Source organism: Ictidomys tridecemlineatus, chromosome 6, assembly GCF_052094955.1.
Source record: "Ictidomys tridecemlineatus isolate mIctTri1 chromosome 6, mIctTri1.hap1, whole genome shotgun sequence".
Lineage (NCBI taxonomy): Eukaryota > Metazoa > Chordata > Mammalia > Rodentia > Sciuridae > Ictidomys > Ictidomys tridecemlineatus.
The window spans coordinates 91,365,805-91,383,347 of NC_135482.1; the positions used below are offsets into that span (position 1 = coordinate 91,365,805).

Consider the following 17,543-nt stretch of genomic DNA (forward strand, 5'->3'; position numbering starts at 1 on the left):
TTTAACTCTCCTCTTAATTTATGACTTATTTCTCTTTCACTGTTACCATTATCTCTACTACTTACCTGCACAACTACCACCAAGAGCAATGCAGCACTTCAGAGCTTTCATGAGTGCCATTCACCAGTGTCACATTGTTTCTGCCACACACCTGTGAGGCAGGTGGGACTGTGTCCTCTTTCAGAGAGACTCCATAGACTATAACAAACTGGCGAGAAACAGGGTGATAGGCCTCAGCTCCTATAGCACCCTGAGCCTATATTGCCATTTCATTTACCATATAATGCTGAAATTGCCTCTTTAGGAATTAGAAATCCTGTGTCTCATAAATAGTTGGAATATAGAAATAGCTCAATCAGTGTTTGTGTTTGTTAAACTGAGTGCAGAAACTGAGACATAATTCAATTAAATGACTTACTCATAGAAAATAGTGAAATTAGAACTACAGCCTTATTTTTCCTGGGCTTGAACTCATTCTATTATACCACCTATTGAGGCAGTGAAGCACTGGAAAATATTATCCACAGAAGTCCCTGCTCAATTCTCAGAGCCCTGTGCTGCAGGCCATCACCTAGCCATACATGTCCTCTCACTAATCTACAAACGGGGTCAATATGCAAAAAGGTGTCTCTGCCTGTCTTGGACAGCAAAAATAAAGAAAACTATAAAACATTTTTTTTTCCTTTGGCTAAAAAATCACTTACGCGTTCTCCAGAGTGTCTAATTATCAAGTAGTTTAGGTTTTTTGTGAATATAGATGCATACACACAAACACACATTTATACATATACATTGCTTTTAGGTTATAATTTTCAAAAGCACTATTTATATCCATCCATTTGCTTCCCAATACCTTATTTGAAAATATAGTCATCTGAATAAATAAATCTAATTCTTGTTCACATAGTACATATCTATATAACCAATTATGTTTATCGCCAGTCTATTATAGTCTATATATTACATTTTTATCATATGATAAGGTAAACATCCTTTGAATATTAACAAGAAAAAAATATTTATTAGCTGTAGGAATAATTAGCATAAAAATTGTTCATCCATGGTTCTTGTTCCACAAGTCTCTCTACCCGATGAATTTTTGGGATGACTATTTATTTTTGGTTTTTTTGTTTTGTTTTGTTGACTATTTCCAAATTATTAGATCACCCAACTATGATGAAGTAAAACTCTATCCTCCCTCTGGCAAAGTATCTGATCCTTATTTTGGCTTCTTCTTTTCTGATGACTAAATTGGAAATTCCTCAAAGCTGTAATTCAAAGCCATAGGTGACCTTAAAGAAATGATTTTTTATATGCTACCTTTTATTTTAAGGTAACTTTTCAAATGTGGACCATGCATTCCATTATGTTTAGCTGTCAAGCACGGCCTTCATTTGCATTTCTTCCCACTGCTATAATTTTGAGAACTGGCAGGTGACCAAAGGAGAAAAAATGTGCATCTACCATCTAGAGTGCAATGTAGGCTTTTTTTATTATAATTAAGTAGCATAGATATTCATGATTAGATCAAGGTCAGAGGAGCAGAACATCAGAGCCAAGGACTTAAAGGCACAAAGAATAGAAAAATGGCTTTCTAAAAGTTTTTTTAAATAGTAATAGCTACAATCTTTAAGTTTCGCAATAAAACATTTAAAATAGCTCATCTGTTTTATTTTAAAATGTGCATGCCTGGTGTGTTTGTCGTGCATATTTAAACCAGGGTTTGAAGTCTCAGTTGAATTTTTCATCCCAGTTTTTTTTTTCCGACTTCCCATTTCTGCTCCTGATGCACAAAAGTAATTTGAGAATTATAATGACAGTAGATTTTTTTAAAGGCTGAGTCTATATGACACCCAAAATTATTTGTATAAAGGCATGATTTTCTCTTAAGTCTAATGGATTAATCCAAGGAGGTGGTGCAATGCTTAGATGTAGGTGATTTCAACAGAATATCCATCCTGACATTCAGTGGTAACTACAGTTACACATGACAGCTGTCACTCCACTTGGCAGACAGATGACTGTCTCCTTCCCTTTCTTGCACTCTCTGGCTGGCTTATTGGTTCCCTCTCAGTCTAGCTGATCAATTTAGATTTATCGCTTCACTGATCCCTTTCCCTGATATGACCCATCCGGCACATTGTCTCTCTCTTCTCAGTCTCTTGACTCATCTTCCTCCTTTGATAAATTCCTAACTGATAATGGGCACCTAGTATTCATTTCAGGGATCTTGTCTCTTTTATACACCCGAGTCAGATGGCATTTGGTGTCATCTGTACACCAAATGTTCTGTTTCGTATTGACCTCTCTCGTCACCTTGACAAACATATGTTCCACATTTGATTTGACATTTTGACTTGGTTATCTAATAATTTCACAAACTGAACCAAAACCAAACTCCTGACTTACCCTACTGCAAACTGGCACCATTTTGGTTTACTCCTTAATATAAGCTGAACACCCAGTGGATAAGGAGAAAAAAAGGAGTCAGCCTCAAATAGTCTCATTCCTCCAACCACTTCCCGCATCAGAAAATTCCACCGATGGTTCACCAGTGCCTCCCCTTCTGCCCATTTCTCTTCATTGTCACCACTGCACTCGTCTATGTCACCTCCATCCCTTGCCTATCTCCAGGTTTCTTCTCTTGTCCACTAAAATCCAACATCCACACAGCTACCAGAGTTCCAGAGTAACTGTTAAAAAGTACACGTGAAGACATCTCTATTCTGATTGCACCTTCAGAATGGCTTCCCATAATACTGAGGGTGAACTTCAAGCTCCTTCCTTTGGCCTGTATGGCCTAACCCTAACCCCCTCTTACTTAGACTCATCTTTTCCCCAGTCTTCTTCTATCTCAGCTACTACCCCATTCACTTTCACTGTTCCAGAACCTCTTTTAGATACTTTCTCCTTCATGATGTGCCTGACACATGCCCCTCCAGACCTTTTGACTGCTTTTAGTCATTCAGTCCCCAGTTCAAGTGTCATTTCCCTAGAGGTTTCCTCTATCCTTACCCCACAGGAGGTCTCTCCTATCAGCCCATTTTATTTTCATCCTAGAACTAGCCTAATATCTTCCTGCTTATAGTGTCTCTCCCACTACAGAGGAGACCAGCAGTTTACACATTTTGTTCACTGCTATATTCCCAGGGCCTAGAACAGTCCCTGGCTCATAGTAGATGCTCAATAACTCTGTTGAACAATTGAGCTATCACACTCACATTTCCTTGGCATCTATCATGTGTAGTTGCTGTGCCAACTGGAGTTTCAAATCTCATTCATACTTAATAATTTCCTATTTCTTGACCATTTTATTTTTGTTCCTTGATGACACTACATCAGATACATTTTGTTTAAATAAGTTTTTCAAAAGTGGATAGTCATTTAATACCAGTGCTACTCAAAACCTAGTCAATGGATCAGGGCTGATCTATATACTGTTTGTAACTCGTAAATAACAAACATTGAAAGAAAATACATAGAAATACTTATGGAAAGTTACATTTTATGTCTGACAAATCTCAAAATAAAATATAGGGTATGTCATTCTAATTGTATTTCACAAACATATTGATTACAGCTTGAGAACTTTTAAAAAACTTATTATTTATTTGTTTGTTTATTTGTTTGTTTTGCAGTACTGGGGATTGAACCCAGGGCTGTGCACATGCTAGGCAAGCACTCTACCCATGAGCTATATTCCCAGTACAATATCTTATTTTTTTTTCTATTTTTTTTTCTTTTTTTTTTCAATATCTTATTTTTAACACAGCTTAAGAAGCACTATTCTATCTGCATTTAGAAATAACATTAGTAATATTTAATTATTTTTAATAAATTATATTGATTCAGCATGTATTAGGAATAGATCCAAATTGGATGGGGAGGTGGTATCAGGGATTGAACTCAAGAGCACTCAATCACTGAGCTCCATCCTCAACCCTATTTTGTATCTTATTTAGAAACAGGGTCTCATTGATTTGCTTAGCAACTCGCCATTGCTGAGGCTGGCTTTGAACTCATGATCCTCCTGAGCTGGTGGGATTAAAGGTGTGTGCCACCATGCCTGGATAAATCCAAATTTAACCTACAAAAATAGTGATTTTTTAAAACACAAAACAAGAAAATGTGTGGTTAAAACATTATAGTCAATACAAATCACTGAATTGGCGGCAGGGGCTGGGCTAGGGGCAGGGGTACTGGAGATTTAACACAGTAGTGCTTTATCACTGAGCCACAACCCCAGCCCTTTTATTTTTTTATTTTGAGACAGGGTCTTGCTAAGTTGCTGAGGCAGACCTAGAATTTGCCATCCTCCTGCCTCAGCCTCCAGAGTTGCTGGGATTACAGGCATATGCCACTGCACTGGACCAAGTTCCTGGATTTTAAAAAATTGTGTATGGAGGATGAATTGGGGAAAATATCCTTAGGAATAATCCTCATTGTAAATAACTGTCATTTAATAATAAAGCCTATTTGGAAATATAAAGTAATCTGGATCAATGCTAATAATAACCCTACTATCGATGGCACTGTTTTGCAAGAGTGGAGCAGAGAATGGGTTGATGAGCAACAGAGACAAGATTGTAAGGAAATGTCAGGAAGTTAAGCCTCCTATTCCAGGCCCGTTCAGATTTAGTCTCTCCACTGTTCATCAACATGTTCTCAGTTCTCATCTTACTTAAACCTTAAGTAAACTAATTGTAATAGCTAGGAAACTGCTCTAGAAAGAGCAGTTCTTTCTGCAAAAATAAAAAAGCTGCCCATTACTTCTTTTCTAAGAGACACAAATCTCAGTCATTCACAGATACTTCTATCCCCCTGAATATATCAGTCCCTGGGCCTTCATCTATGTCTGGCAGTCATGATTAAGAAGAAGTAAAGACAACCATAGATATAAGCCTATCTCCTGCCAGCAATTATCCTGACATACTTCCATATTACCTAGACACACCTCACAAAGGCCACTGAAGAGCCACAACTGCAATCATTCTTGGTCACTACCAATTTGGACTGGATTAGATTCAGTGACTTGGAGGTGAAAGGTTCCATATTCAATTACCAGGCCCCCAGCTTCCTCAATTAATCAAAGACTGACATAATGAGTCTATTACAACTCTTAAAGAAAAGATCAGAACAAATCAACATAACCAACTTCCTAACTATAAAAAGAAACATTAACCAATATTATTTATTTGAATACAAAGCCCAAGACTCTATGGTATTTAGGGATCTTGTTAGAATATATTTTATCAAGAATTTTATTATAGGAAATCTGAACGCAATCAAAATGACAATCAAGCTATATTTGGAAGTCCTATATTAGACTTCTTTGGGGAAATCCAAATGTTTTCACATTTATTATACTATTTTTCTTGGAACCATAGTTTGTTGTCTCTGTAGTTCGTAGAATGATTTATCTGGTCAAAGGGAATGCTGTGAAAAATTGTAACAATCACAATGACACAGCTGAACTGCTAACCATATGGGGGTATCTTATCTATCATTGTATTAGGAAGTCCAAATGGATAAAAAAAAAAAAAGGCAGAATCTGAAAGATCATAAAAGAAGCAACAATTAAGTTTCGAAACATCTGAGGCAATAAAATGCTTCTTTTCTAAAGCAACAGCCATATAAACCCAGGGGAAACTACTGGAAAAGTCAAAAGCCAACTTATCCTATCTGAACTTTCAGTAACACTATCGACATTCATAAAGTTATTCAAGAGTTCAAAGTTTAACCTCATGTCTGATATTCAAGGATAAAGTCAAAGCAAAGAATACATTTCCCTTCATCTCTGTGTCAAAATAAGAACCACCCTCTACCTGCCAAGTAAAGTGAAGATTATTTATATAATGATTTATATTTAAAAAAAAATAGTACCGGTTCTTTGTGTTGAGGATGTAAAAGAAAGTTCAGGTTATCTTATTCATTAATGAGTTAAAGTGTGAGACTTCTGAGAGACTCGGAAATCCTTTACTTTGGTGTTTTCTTTTGTCACCTTTTTTCCCTATTTAATATGTTCTCATTGATCTTACCTTTTTCATTTTTTACATCAGCTGTCAGGCACCACCCTGGGCTGGTCATCAGGATGCCAGAATCCTTGTCAGGAGCTTGTTCCTTTGAATGAAACCCCTTGGGTGCTGAAACCTTTTCAGTCATTTTGCCCTTCATCCTTCTAATTGTCATCCTTCTGATTGATATGTGGGAAGATTGAAGAACCATTACTATGCTGTTACATAACATCTCCCATTATTTGCAGGTTGCTCCCTCCTGGCAACATTTGGGGTGTTTGTTAATGCACTGAAAACATGCTGCCTGCAGTATTTTCATCTTGGTAGAGATGTGACAGACTGGTTAGACCATGCCAAGGAAAAAAATGGCGGCCACTACAGTGAGCTCCTCGTGGAAGACACAAAACCTTTCTTCGCCCTTCTCCCTCTCTTCATTTTTCAACTAATATACAGAGTGTGCATTATGCAGGTAAGAAGGATAATGAATACTAATGCAATAACAATAAACTGCTTGTTACCATTACAACTAGACATGTGCTACTTGTAATGTTACACTGCATCAGGCAGTAATTCCACAAAAGCTTCTATTCATCAAAGAGCTCTCCGATTTCAGGAGCTAGGTGGGGTCAGCAGAAGCATCTCTGAGGAACTCCTTGGCATGTCCTTCTTCTGGAGAACTATAAATGTCTGTCGGTAGGTGCAGACAATACTGCAGAGGGCATAGTCAGAAGGCATGAGAGACACACAAGGAAAAACAGATCCATAAGCAATTACCAAGCTTCCCTTTAGCCAAAGGTTTGCCTTCCTCCTTATTAGTGGCACTAATAAGGAGCTAAACTGACTGATTTGAGTCCCACCTCCACTATCCTCTTAAGTAGAAGGACTAATGAGCAAAGGATGCTTTTCCCACCCACTCTGTTAGTTCCATGGGGGAATTAGTGCCTATGCTGTGAGGAAATCAAAGAGAAAACACTAAGCCCAAAGTATCTTTTATAGATACATGTGATTTTTACAAATTTTTAATGTAGTTATGGTCAAAGGCTATGTTATTTATGGAGAAAATTAGATGATTTACAAAAGTTTCTGAACCAACTTGGGACTTTCTCCACTGCTGACCCCCAGTTGGAATTTAGAAGGCTAAAAGGGAACTATAGGTGTCAATCATAGAACAGTAGAGCTGCAAAGAAACTTACAGATCAATGCACTAACTGCTTCATTTGTTAAAAAGGAAACAAACTCATAAAAATTAAGTGATTTTTGATGGGGAAATGGGTGTTAAGTCACAGTGAATAGTAGTAGAAGGAACAGCAGAAGGGATCCTCTGAGTCTCAGAACAATGTCTGCTCCTCTAAACTGAGTGTGCAAACTGATACCTTCAAGCCAAATTGAGTCCATGGCCTATTTTTTGTACATCATGCAAGCTAACGAGGTTTTTGTATTTTTTTGTGGTTTGAAAAAATCAAAAGAATGTTTTTTAGCATGTGAAAATTATATGCAATTTAAATTTCAATGTCTGTAAATAAAGTTTTATCAGAACATTGACACACTCATTATTGATTTGTTATATCTTTCTCTGCTCATGCACAAAAACAGCAGAACTGAGTAGCTGCCAAAGAATCCATATGTAGACATATTTACCATCTGGTCCTTTACAAAAAGTTTGCTGACCCTTGGTCTAAACAATGCATGAAAGCTAGTCTGATTTAGGAGAATTCAACCTCTCTCTGGATTCTATATTAGGAGCAGAGACAAGAGCAGAATATAGCAAAAATATTATCCATGTACATTTATATCAAAAAACAGCTTATATTGGAGAAATTAATACCTGGTTACTAAGTGGCTCATAGCTAGCTTCAAAACCTTCTTTGAAAATAGCACAAATAACTAATTCCTTATCTACATTATTAATGATAACTAATATTTTTTTCTACTGTTGAGCCTTCTCTGTAAACCTTTACATATTTTCTTATTTACATAGATACAATAAACTTTGATAAATTAACTTTAAGCATCTCACCAAATCTAGATTCCCAGTTTATTGCAAAGGACAACCACTAATATTTATTGATCACCTAGTAGGTATCATAGCTTCCAAAGATGTTTTTTTAATGTCTAATTTAATTCTCACAGCCAGCATTACCTGGCTGAAATTATTATCATAAATCTGAGGCTCAGAAACACCAAGTAACTTATAACTTGGACATATATCAGAATGATCATCCTCACATGGGGCTGGTATTAAGCCCGCGCTTTTTTACTACCCACAGTGGCTCTCTTACACTGGGTTAAAAATCCCCAACACAAACTCTGTAGGTTCCAAACTTATACACAGTAATGTTATGCTAGAAACTTGAAGGAAAATGTTAGACCTTGCTTCTGCAGAGGAAGCTCTATAAGGAGAGGCTGATACTAGACTTTGCCCCCAGATGAAATAATCACCAGTACAAAGGCATTCAAACTACCAAGAATAAAGCATCAGAGAATTCCATATTTTAAATTTAGTAGCCATTATTGACCTTCAGTTCCGAGGCATACATTTAAAATATGTTGATATTAAGGCCAATGAGGTTGCCATTTGACATTACTGGCCACTCAAAGGTGAAAATGAATCTCTATTGACAGCAATTATTTCTGAATAGTCAGAGGCTTGTATGAAATAAAAGTATTTAAAATTTTAAAAGGGGATGATTTCAGAACTTGAGGCAGAAGCAGAAATGATTTCAAGCTTTCAAGACACTGGAGCCTTTTCTTAGATTAGGCAATATATTAATATTGCTTCACTAAAGATTAATAGTACATTTGCCACATTATTAAGTTAACAGGTTTCTGTGTCTGTGATTCATGCCGATAATAACTTTATTCCTATTAACAATAATTCTCATTTCAAATCAGTAACAGAAACTTCCAAGTTATGCTGGGAGCCTTTCAGTCTTAACGTTGTGTGCTGCCAACACTTTTTTTAAAAAAAAATACATCATTCATTTCCCTCTAATCGAGGGACACATGCTTAATAATTTCCCTGAAGTAGGCCAGAACTAGCTGATATTCCCTTCACTCTTGCCTCCTGTACCTCACCAAAACAATCTTTGCTTATTATCCCAAGGATCAAATTAAAACTTCGAAGATAAATTATCACCAGGTTATGTTTTATGTAGATAGAAAAAAAGATCAGTGAAAATGAGGCTCTTTCCCATGTCTGGGCAGTTGATGTAGCCAGAGACTCATTTTACAATTGGTGGGCTTGTTAACCAGCTGTATTGCCTCTGACTCTGATTTTCCTGAAATGTTCTCGAACTGCACAATCTATTAGACAGAACTTCAAATGAGAAGTTCTGATGTGGGTGTTTGAGAAAGGCTGCTCTCCCAGGACAACTAGGCAGGAGTCCAAACGCAATTCCTACACTGTAAGGAAAAGTTAGGACCCTGTCTCAAAAAAAAAAAAAAAAAAAAAAGGAACAGTTTCGAGAATCCATTCCTCAAAAAGACCTGGTGGTCTTTTCTCCATGCCACTTAGGATCTTTGTGTGACGCCAGGAACTACAGATAACATCATGTGCCACTAACTCATGAACCAGAAAATAAGAGATTTGCTTTCATGTGACACAGGACCTTAGTTCTGATATTATAACTTACCATTGAGGCTTGGCATACATGAAGAGGCTCTAAATTAGTATTAACGGATTCAGTTAGCATTGGGACTATTTTAAATTAAAAAAAAAACTCACAATACATGGAGGGCTGGGATAGAGCAGTAGTGTTTTAAAAAAATATATCTGTTACTTTATTATGCAGACCTTTTCATGTAGTCCTCTTTGTGATCTACTAGTGTTATGCAATTCATTTTAAAAAGGAGATCGCAAATGCAGGAGGATTTCTCTTCTTTATCTAATGTCATTAGGCTTATGATTAGAAACAAGTTCAATTCAGGAATCCTATAAAGAAAATCTACAAGAAATAATGTATAGCCACATTGGTTCCTTCTTGGGAAAACCCATTCTTATCTATTTTGCCATTAAACTATAGGTTAAAGAATCTATTCTAGACTCCAGTTTTTGCCATCAGGGTGAAGATTAACATCGTTAATACTTTCTGCGATATTTTTGCTTTAATGTTTGTGATAAAAACTTATTCTGCTTATTTGTAGAATTTAAGTGATTTGATTTCTTATGTGTCATCCTAAGCACAAAATTAGGTCCACCAGAACTTCACATAGGAAAATTAAGAAGATGAACTAAGTGACAAGAGTTTTCCATAAAGAATCAGTAGTATTGTCAGTTGACTAAACAGAGCTCCTACTGTCACAGATGAAGACCCTTTATCAGCTCATAATTAGGACCATGAAAAACTGGGGAACATCCAACTCATCTGTCACAGAGTACGTGCAAGGGACAGGCATCTTACGCTTTGTTCAAAATTAAACCACTGTCTTAATGCACGGCTGCTTCCTCCCTTCAATGTAGATTCCTTCGGCATATTATCTGCAGACCATGAATTCCAACCTGAATCTGGATGGATTTCTTCTGCCAATTGCAGTAATGAATGCCATCAGCAGCCTACCATTATTAGTTCTGGCTCCTTTTATGGAGTACTTCAGCACCTGCCTGTTTCCCTCTAAGAGAGATGGACCATTTCTGTCAGCATGCATTAGTAAGTACAGCTTTCCATTTCAAGTAAACTGTTTGCAACTTCTTTAAAAAAGAGAAAAAAGCACTCTGCTGAGATCTAAACTAGCTACATGCTCTTGAGTACAGTCAGATTTTCACAAACTGCAAAGAAGGTAAATTTATAAATGATAACATGCAGCTTACCAAATCCTCATCTCCTCTTGTAACCTCCTCAGAATTCACTATTGATAGAAAGAGATGGTAAAATTTCCAGTATCACTAAATGGCCTATCCTTCTTCAATAAGGCAGTTCTTCCTCCTAAGTCAACACCAAATATGTTCTTAAAAATGAACACAGACAATGGATTCAATTTTTTAAAATTTCTAAGCCAGTAACAAAATTCACTAAAAATTAGTATTATGGGACTGGAGCTGTAACTCAATGGTAAAGATCTTGACTACATACATGAGGACCTAGGTTCAATCCCAGGCACCACTAAAAACAAGAAAAGAACAGAACTAAGTATTGTGATACCTAACTTCAATATAGTGCTTCTCAAAATGGTAACATCTACAGCATTTTTAAGTGAAACAATTGAAGTTAGAATATCTTAGGACACAATCAATAAATCATAATTTTTTTTTTCTAATGGCAATGGGAAAGAAGGAACTTCAGTCCATTCTGATCACATTGTCCTCTGCCTAACCATGTTTCCTCAGGCACAAGTGCTGGTTCAGTGAAACCAGAATCAGGGAATCTGAGTCTTGGGCCCTACTTTACCACCGATCCGCCATGGAGTGACTTTGAATGACCTAATCTCTCCTGTATTTAGTTTGCTTATTTTTTTCCCTTGTGGGCATAGCCTAGATAAATATTGGGTTCCTTTGTTCTGTAAGATATTTTAAAGCACTCAGGATGACATTAGTGCCCATATATAGTCCTTAACACATAGTGAAAGCTCTGTCAATGTTAGCCATTATTACGAGCCATCTCATCTAATTGTTTGATGGGCATAAGCAGGAAGCAAAGGGAGTTTGAAACTTTTAGGAAACATCATGCAATGATAACCAAACATCCTCTACTTGAGAAATAATTCCACTGAGAAAGTCAAGGTTGGGAATGTAGAAGATTCTCTTCTGGTTAACCTGTTTTTTTTTTATTATTATTATTATTATTATTATTATTATTATTACTAGATCTTTATGGTTATACCCAGAACCTGTTTTCTCTCTCTCCCTCTCCCTGCCACCCATAATCAGTTCTGGGGAATACCCAGGGCTTCACACATGCTAGACAAGTGTTTTACCCCTGGACAGCATCCCCAGCCCCTTACTCTACTGTGATGTCCATACAGTCTTCTGGTTACATATACTTCCTGTTATTTCTGTTTACAGAAATTACATTTTAGGGTATGTGCTTCCTGGTGTTTATTAAAGCTATCAACAAGATATTCCAGATCACACCCACTTCTGCCTATTTAAAATAATATCTATTCTTAAAGGAGGGTATTTTTTTCTGGATAAAGTAAGAGTTATCTAGTATATTGTTCAATGTTGTTGATGAACTAAATATTCCCCCTTAAAATTGGTAATAAGACCTGTTGCACAGGAAAAAAGAAAAACTAGACTCACTTCAAAGAAATTAAGCTATGTTCCACTGGGTACTGAATACTAAATTCAGTTGTTTCTAAGCCTGACTTGATTCATTCATCATTTGCATACTTGTTCATTTATTTGCATAATATTTTGCTATGGGAATATAAAAGTGTGGTGATATGCATCTTTTAAACTAGATATTTGCTTAAGTTTTCCATATTCTGGTTATGATTATAGAAGATTAACAAGTTTTATCAGGACATGAAAGTACAAACCTAGGGTACTTCTTGATACTAATTTACATAATTGAATTAGTCTAATATTAAAATTTTCTTTCACTTTGAACTCAAGTGCCTGAAAATGTGGGTGAAGTATAGAAGTATATAAATTATGAATGAACATATATTTAGGAGTTCCTGGTTTGAACCTCTACAGCTTCGTATGCATATTCTATTGAACCTCATGATAAACCATCATTTAATAGACCAAGGATCACAAACACAGTGTCATTTGAATTCAGGCATTCTAGTTTTCTGTGGCCATTTTATTATCATCATTAAAAATTAGTCCACCACCAGCTTTACCTTACTGTTACATTCTAGAAGTTGAGTTATCAATGTTTACTTGAGCTCTGTACTGCCCTTTCCAGTTAGCACAATGACAGCTACTCCTTATACTTCCCTGACCTTCCATATTCAGTCATTCTGCTTCCATCACTGCCATATTTAAGGGAGGCAGATGGTATAGACAATGCCAGAGGCTAAGGTTTGACAAACCAAGCCTGAGACATGAGGAAATCTCACCCAGCTGGTCAAACTACAAATTTCACAAAAGAAAAACTAAATTTTTATTTTCTTTATATGGTTCATAAACAATGCAAGGAAAGAGGGGTTTCTGATTCAAAATATGACATTCCCAAGTTCTTCATCTAATAAATCAAAAGTATGTCAAAATACCAACTATTAAAAAAAAATCTCTACAGCCTTTCAGGTCTGTGAAGCCAAAGATGATTTGATATACTCAAAGTGTTTTATCCAAACTTTATTTTCCTAATACAATGCTTACATAGAATTAAGGTCAACCTCAATTTTAAAATCTAGAATTAGTGATATCATTGTGATTTATCCTATGTCATAATTGGTCATACTTCATTTTAGCCTTTTTCAATTAAAAAATGTTTACACCGTGAGTATTTCCTTTCCTTAACATTAATTAAAATCCTGCAGCATGTGGCATTCAGCAGCTAGTGCTGACATACGCAAATATTAATCTGACTAAAATTAGCCTAATTAAGACAGTTATTAAGTCTTACACAAAGCAGAAATGTACAACACACTGGGTAGCAATTACTGTGGCTCTTAAACATCATTTAAATTAAAATGCAGATGAAATATATTCAAATATCTTCAATACCTTCTTTAAAATAATCTGAAAACTCAAATTCTAATTAAAAGTCTTTTATGACCCAGGTTAGTCAAGATGTTGATATCTGACTACTACTACACATCCTACTACTTCTAATAACTGACTGTCACATAAAGTTCCATTTGGGGTTGAAACCAAAGTAATTGTAGATGGAAAACTGAGTCAGGGATCATTGAAATTATTATTATTTCAGGCAAAATTGTGTATTTCTATATAGTTTTCAAACTATATAAGGTTTATACCCATGGCAAAATAATTGATAGAAGAAACTATCAAGAAAAGATAGTAACTTATAAATATCTAGCCCCCCCAAAAAGTTATTTGGTGATAGAAAATATTAACTTTGAAATCCTACCTCATCTTAATTATTCCTTTTTACATAAAAGCACATTAATGTTCTCAGTTCTAAAAGATAACATCAAATTGGATTTAAATTTGAGATGAAGTAGACAATTTCACATAGCACCTGAAGCAGTACTTTATTCCTTATAGAGATACATCAGCATATCTAATCTCTAGGTAAATGAGCTACCTGTTCTACATTCATAAATTAAAATACTAAGTGAAGCTAAATTTCCTGAAGTAAGTTCCAATGATCTAACAAGAAACAAACTAGAGTAAATAGCTCAGATCAAATATAGAAACACACTGCTAATAGGAAAAAAAATTTAAAAAAAAAACATAGGCCATTCTAACAGTGAACGATAAATATCTTCCCCAAAGGCAGCAAATGCATGTGACAATAAAATCTTAACTGCCTCTTTAGAGTGACTTGGAGACAACAGTGTGTTCTTACATGAGCCAATTTCCTATTTCAGAAATTTTCCAAAATTATAGATCCAAAGGGAATTTCTCAAGTACTCAACAGAATATCATATATACACTTGTGAACTTACGTATCAGAGACTCATACATCAGACTACTCATAAAAACCTCTTAGTTTTCTCAGTGAATAAGTTTAGCCAATATCTAAAGAATCTTAATATATCCACTTTTTAGTATTAGATTTTGCTTCAATACAAGATGGAAAGCACAACCTTAATGTTTCAATGAATTTGAATTCTGACTTTCTTTTATTTCATTGTGGTCTAATTTGAAAAATTATTGCATGTTAGGGTGATAGAATAAACTATAAGAGCTTCAGGACTCTTATAGGCTTGTCTGCAACCACCTAGCCAATATTAAAACATACATTATTTATCTGAATATAATGTCTCCTTTGGAACCATTGTGCTTTATCCTGTAAACACAGATCTGTAAGAGGTTTAAAATGTGTGCATTCTGATAAACTGCACTATGTCTTGGATGTGTCGTGATCACATACAAGTTAAGAATTAAAAATGGATTATATTAAATTTAGGATGGAAGAAAACTTTGCTTTGAATTTTTAAAAAGTCATTTTTCATTGGCACCAGAGTACAATAGCAAATAAAAAGCAAACATTGTTAACTAGATTATTCAATATTCTTTGCCCTAAAATATCTGGGTAAATGAGTGCTAAGATTCAAATGTTTTTGTTCCCACCAAAATTTATGTTGAAACTTAATCCCGAATATAAAAGTATTGGGAACTGTGGCCTTCAGGAGGTGACTTACAGAGATACATCTGTGTATCTACCAAGTAAATTAATCAGATTAGGGGCCTGAAGGTTTATTCCTTTTGCTCCTCACCTTGTCACGTGAGAACAGAGCTCTTCACCTTCTGGAGAAGGGGGCAGCATTCCCGGGCCATCTTGGAAGCAGAGAGTAGAGTTCCCAGTCTGCAAAACTGTGAGGAATAAATTTGTATTTTTCATAAAATAGGCATTTTGTTTTCATAGCACAAATGGAATACCATAATTTAAGCATATGTTTTTTGCTTGAAATTGGAGAACCATCTTTTATTGGACTTTGCTCTATCAGGTTTGATAATGCTCTAATAAAGCAGTCCTCAAAGTTTAAGGTGTACAGAAATCATCTAGATATCTAGTTTTCATCTAGATTCTGATTCAGTTGTTCTGCAGGAGGTAAGAGGAACTGAGATTCTGCATGTCTAACAAGCTGTCAGGTCACACCTAGAGTCTGGTCAGTCAAAACACAATAAATGTCAAGAACAGAGGAAAAGGGTAGAAGACTGCTCTCGTGGGTTTCACACAAGTATTCAGGAAACAGTGGCCTAAGTAAAACCCCACTATTATCAGGCCAGAGGTAAAATCCAATAACAGTCAATAAAGCCAATGACTAAACCAAAAGGTAGTTAATCATTGTAACTCATGGACCAGTTCTGGTCTACTGTCTGTTTTTGTATGATTTATAAGCAAAGAATGGTTCTCATTAGTGAACATTTGCTATTTATTTGGTGATAGAAAATATTAACTTTGAAACCCAACTAAATGAAATTATCCTCTCAAATAAATTACTATTTTGAATATAATTCATAAAAAATTGAGAAATTTATGTTCTTTCCTAATACAGAAGTACCTGCTTATCTTTGATTGATTTTACCTTCCATCCCACAAAGTTTAAATATTTATTATTGGTCATTTATAGAAAACAAAAATTATAGCCCCAGATATAAGTTATTGCTAAAAATGCTATAAACTTTCAGGGACAAAATATAAGCTGTTTTGTATAGCATAGATGATGATAATAAAAAACAAAAAAATGTGTGATTTTTCAAAAAATCTAGATTGCCTTTAATTACTTAGATTGAGGGCTGACTTAGAAAATAGTCATATAATCTAAATTCTAAAAAAGTTTCTCCTCCATAATGGAATTAACCCAGGGCGTGACACATGCTATGTACACACTCTACCACTGAGCTACAATCCTGGTCCTCAAAATCTAAAGAGGAATTCAAAGACTGAAACTTAAATTACTATTGAGAACTCCAGCCCTCTTTTGATACTGATCCCTGTTTTTATGAACTCTTTTCCTAACTAGAAGTCTCTTCTTTGTATTCATGATATTCTAAAATTTCATGTTATTGTACCTTGATAAAGATTTTTTTCAGTCACCATACTGTTGACTCATTTGGACTCTTTGAATCAGAAAAAAAATTATATTATTTTATAAAAATAATTTCCTTCCTTCTACTTTGTATTTTCTTTTTGAACTCCTATTGATCAGATATTGGACCTTCCTAAAATAACCCAACAAGTCTCTTAACATTTTCTTTCCAAATGGCAACAATCATTTGTTTTTTGTTTCTTTGGTTAATTGGTTGTTTTTATTTCCTTTTTGTTCTTTTTTTTTTTTTGGTTGTTGATCTAATTTCTTACGTGTCTTTGACTTGATCTTCCAAATGGTCTATAAATTTTTAATTGCAATATTCACATTTGGTTCCTAAGTTTTCTTATCATTCCTTTTTCATGAAAATTTATTTATATTCATATTTTCTGAAAATATTAACTACAGATTATCTCTAATTCCTCTTTGTCTTTTTCATATTGAAAACTCTTCTCAAGTATCTGATGATCTTCAGTTGTCCATTCATATGGTTTATAACAGAATAGTATGACCAAGAATAATATGACTATGAGGATAATTGTATTACTGTGGATAGTATGCCCAGGGACAGAGGTGGAAATTATCAAAAGGTGGGCTTCCCTGTAAAATCATTTTTCAGGGAACCAGTCATGTTATTGTAAAGGCAACTAGGATTATGATTTTTAAATTTCTCTCTCAGCAGTTTAGGTTGTAGCTTCCATTCATATTGCTAAATCAGTTCTCTTCCTCAAATAATACATGGAGAATTCTTTTCAAGGAGTCATTCAGTTTATTGAGAGAAGATCCCTTCAATCTCCTGATTTGAGAATATTCCCTAGTGCTGAGAGTGAGGAATGTGTAGGTAAAGTGGGAGATTCTTCAACATTCAGAATCATAATTTGTTCCTATTCCCCATTTTCAGCCTAACCCTTCCTCCTT

General features: G+C 35.2%; 1 protein-coding gene across 1 annotated transcript in view; it reads left to right on the forward strand.

Moving 5' to 3' along the window:
- The window catches only part of Slc15a5 (solute carrier family 15 member 5), a 90,317-nt gene that overhangs the window by 21,644 nt on the left and 51,130 nt on the right, over nt 1–17,543 (forward strand). The window contains exons 4-5 of the mRNA XM_078052401.1: nt 6,263–6,483; nt 10,474–10,660. Coding sequence (XP_077908527.1) covers nt 6,263–6,483; nt 10,474–10,660 — 408 coding nt within the window. The remainder of the gene's footprint in view (nt 1–6,262; nt 6,484–10,473; nt 10,661–17,543) is intronic.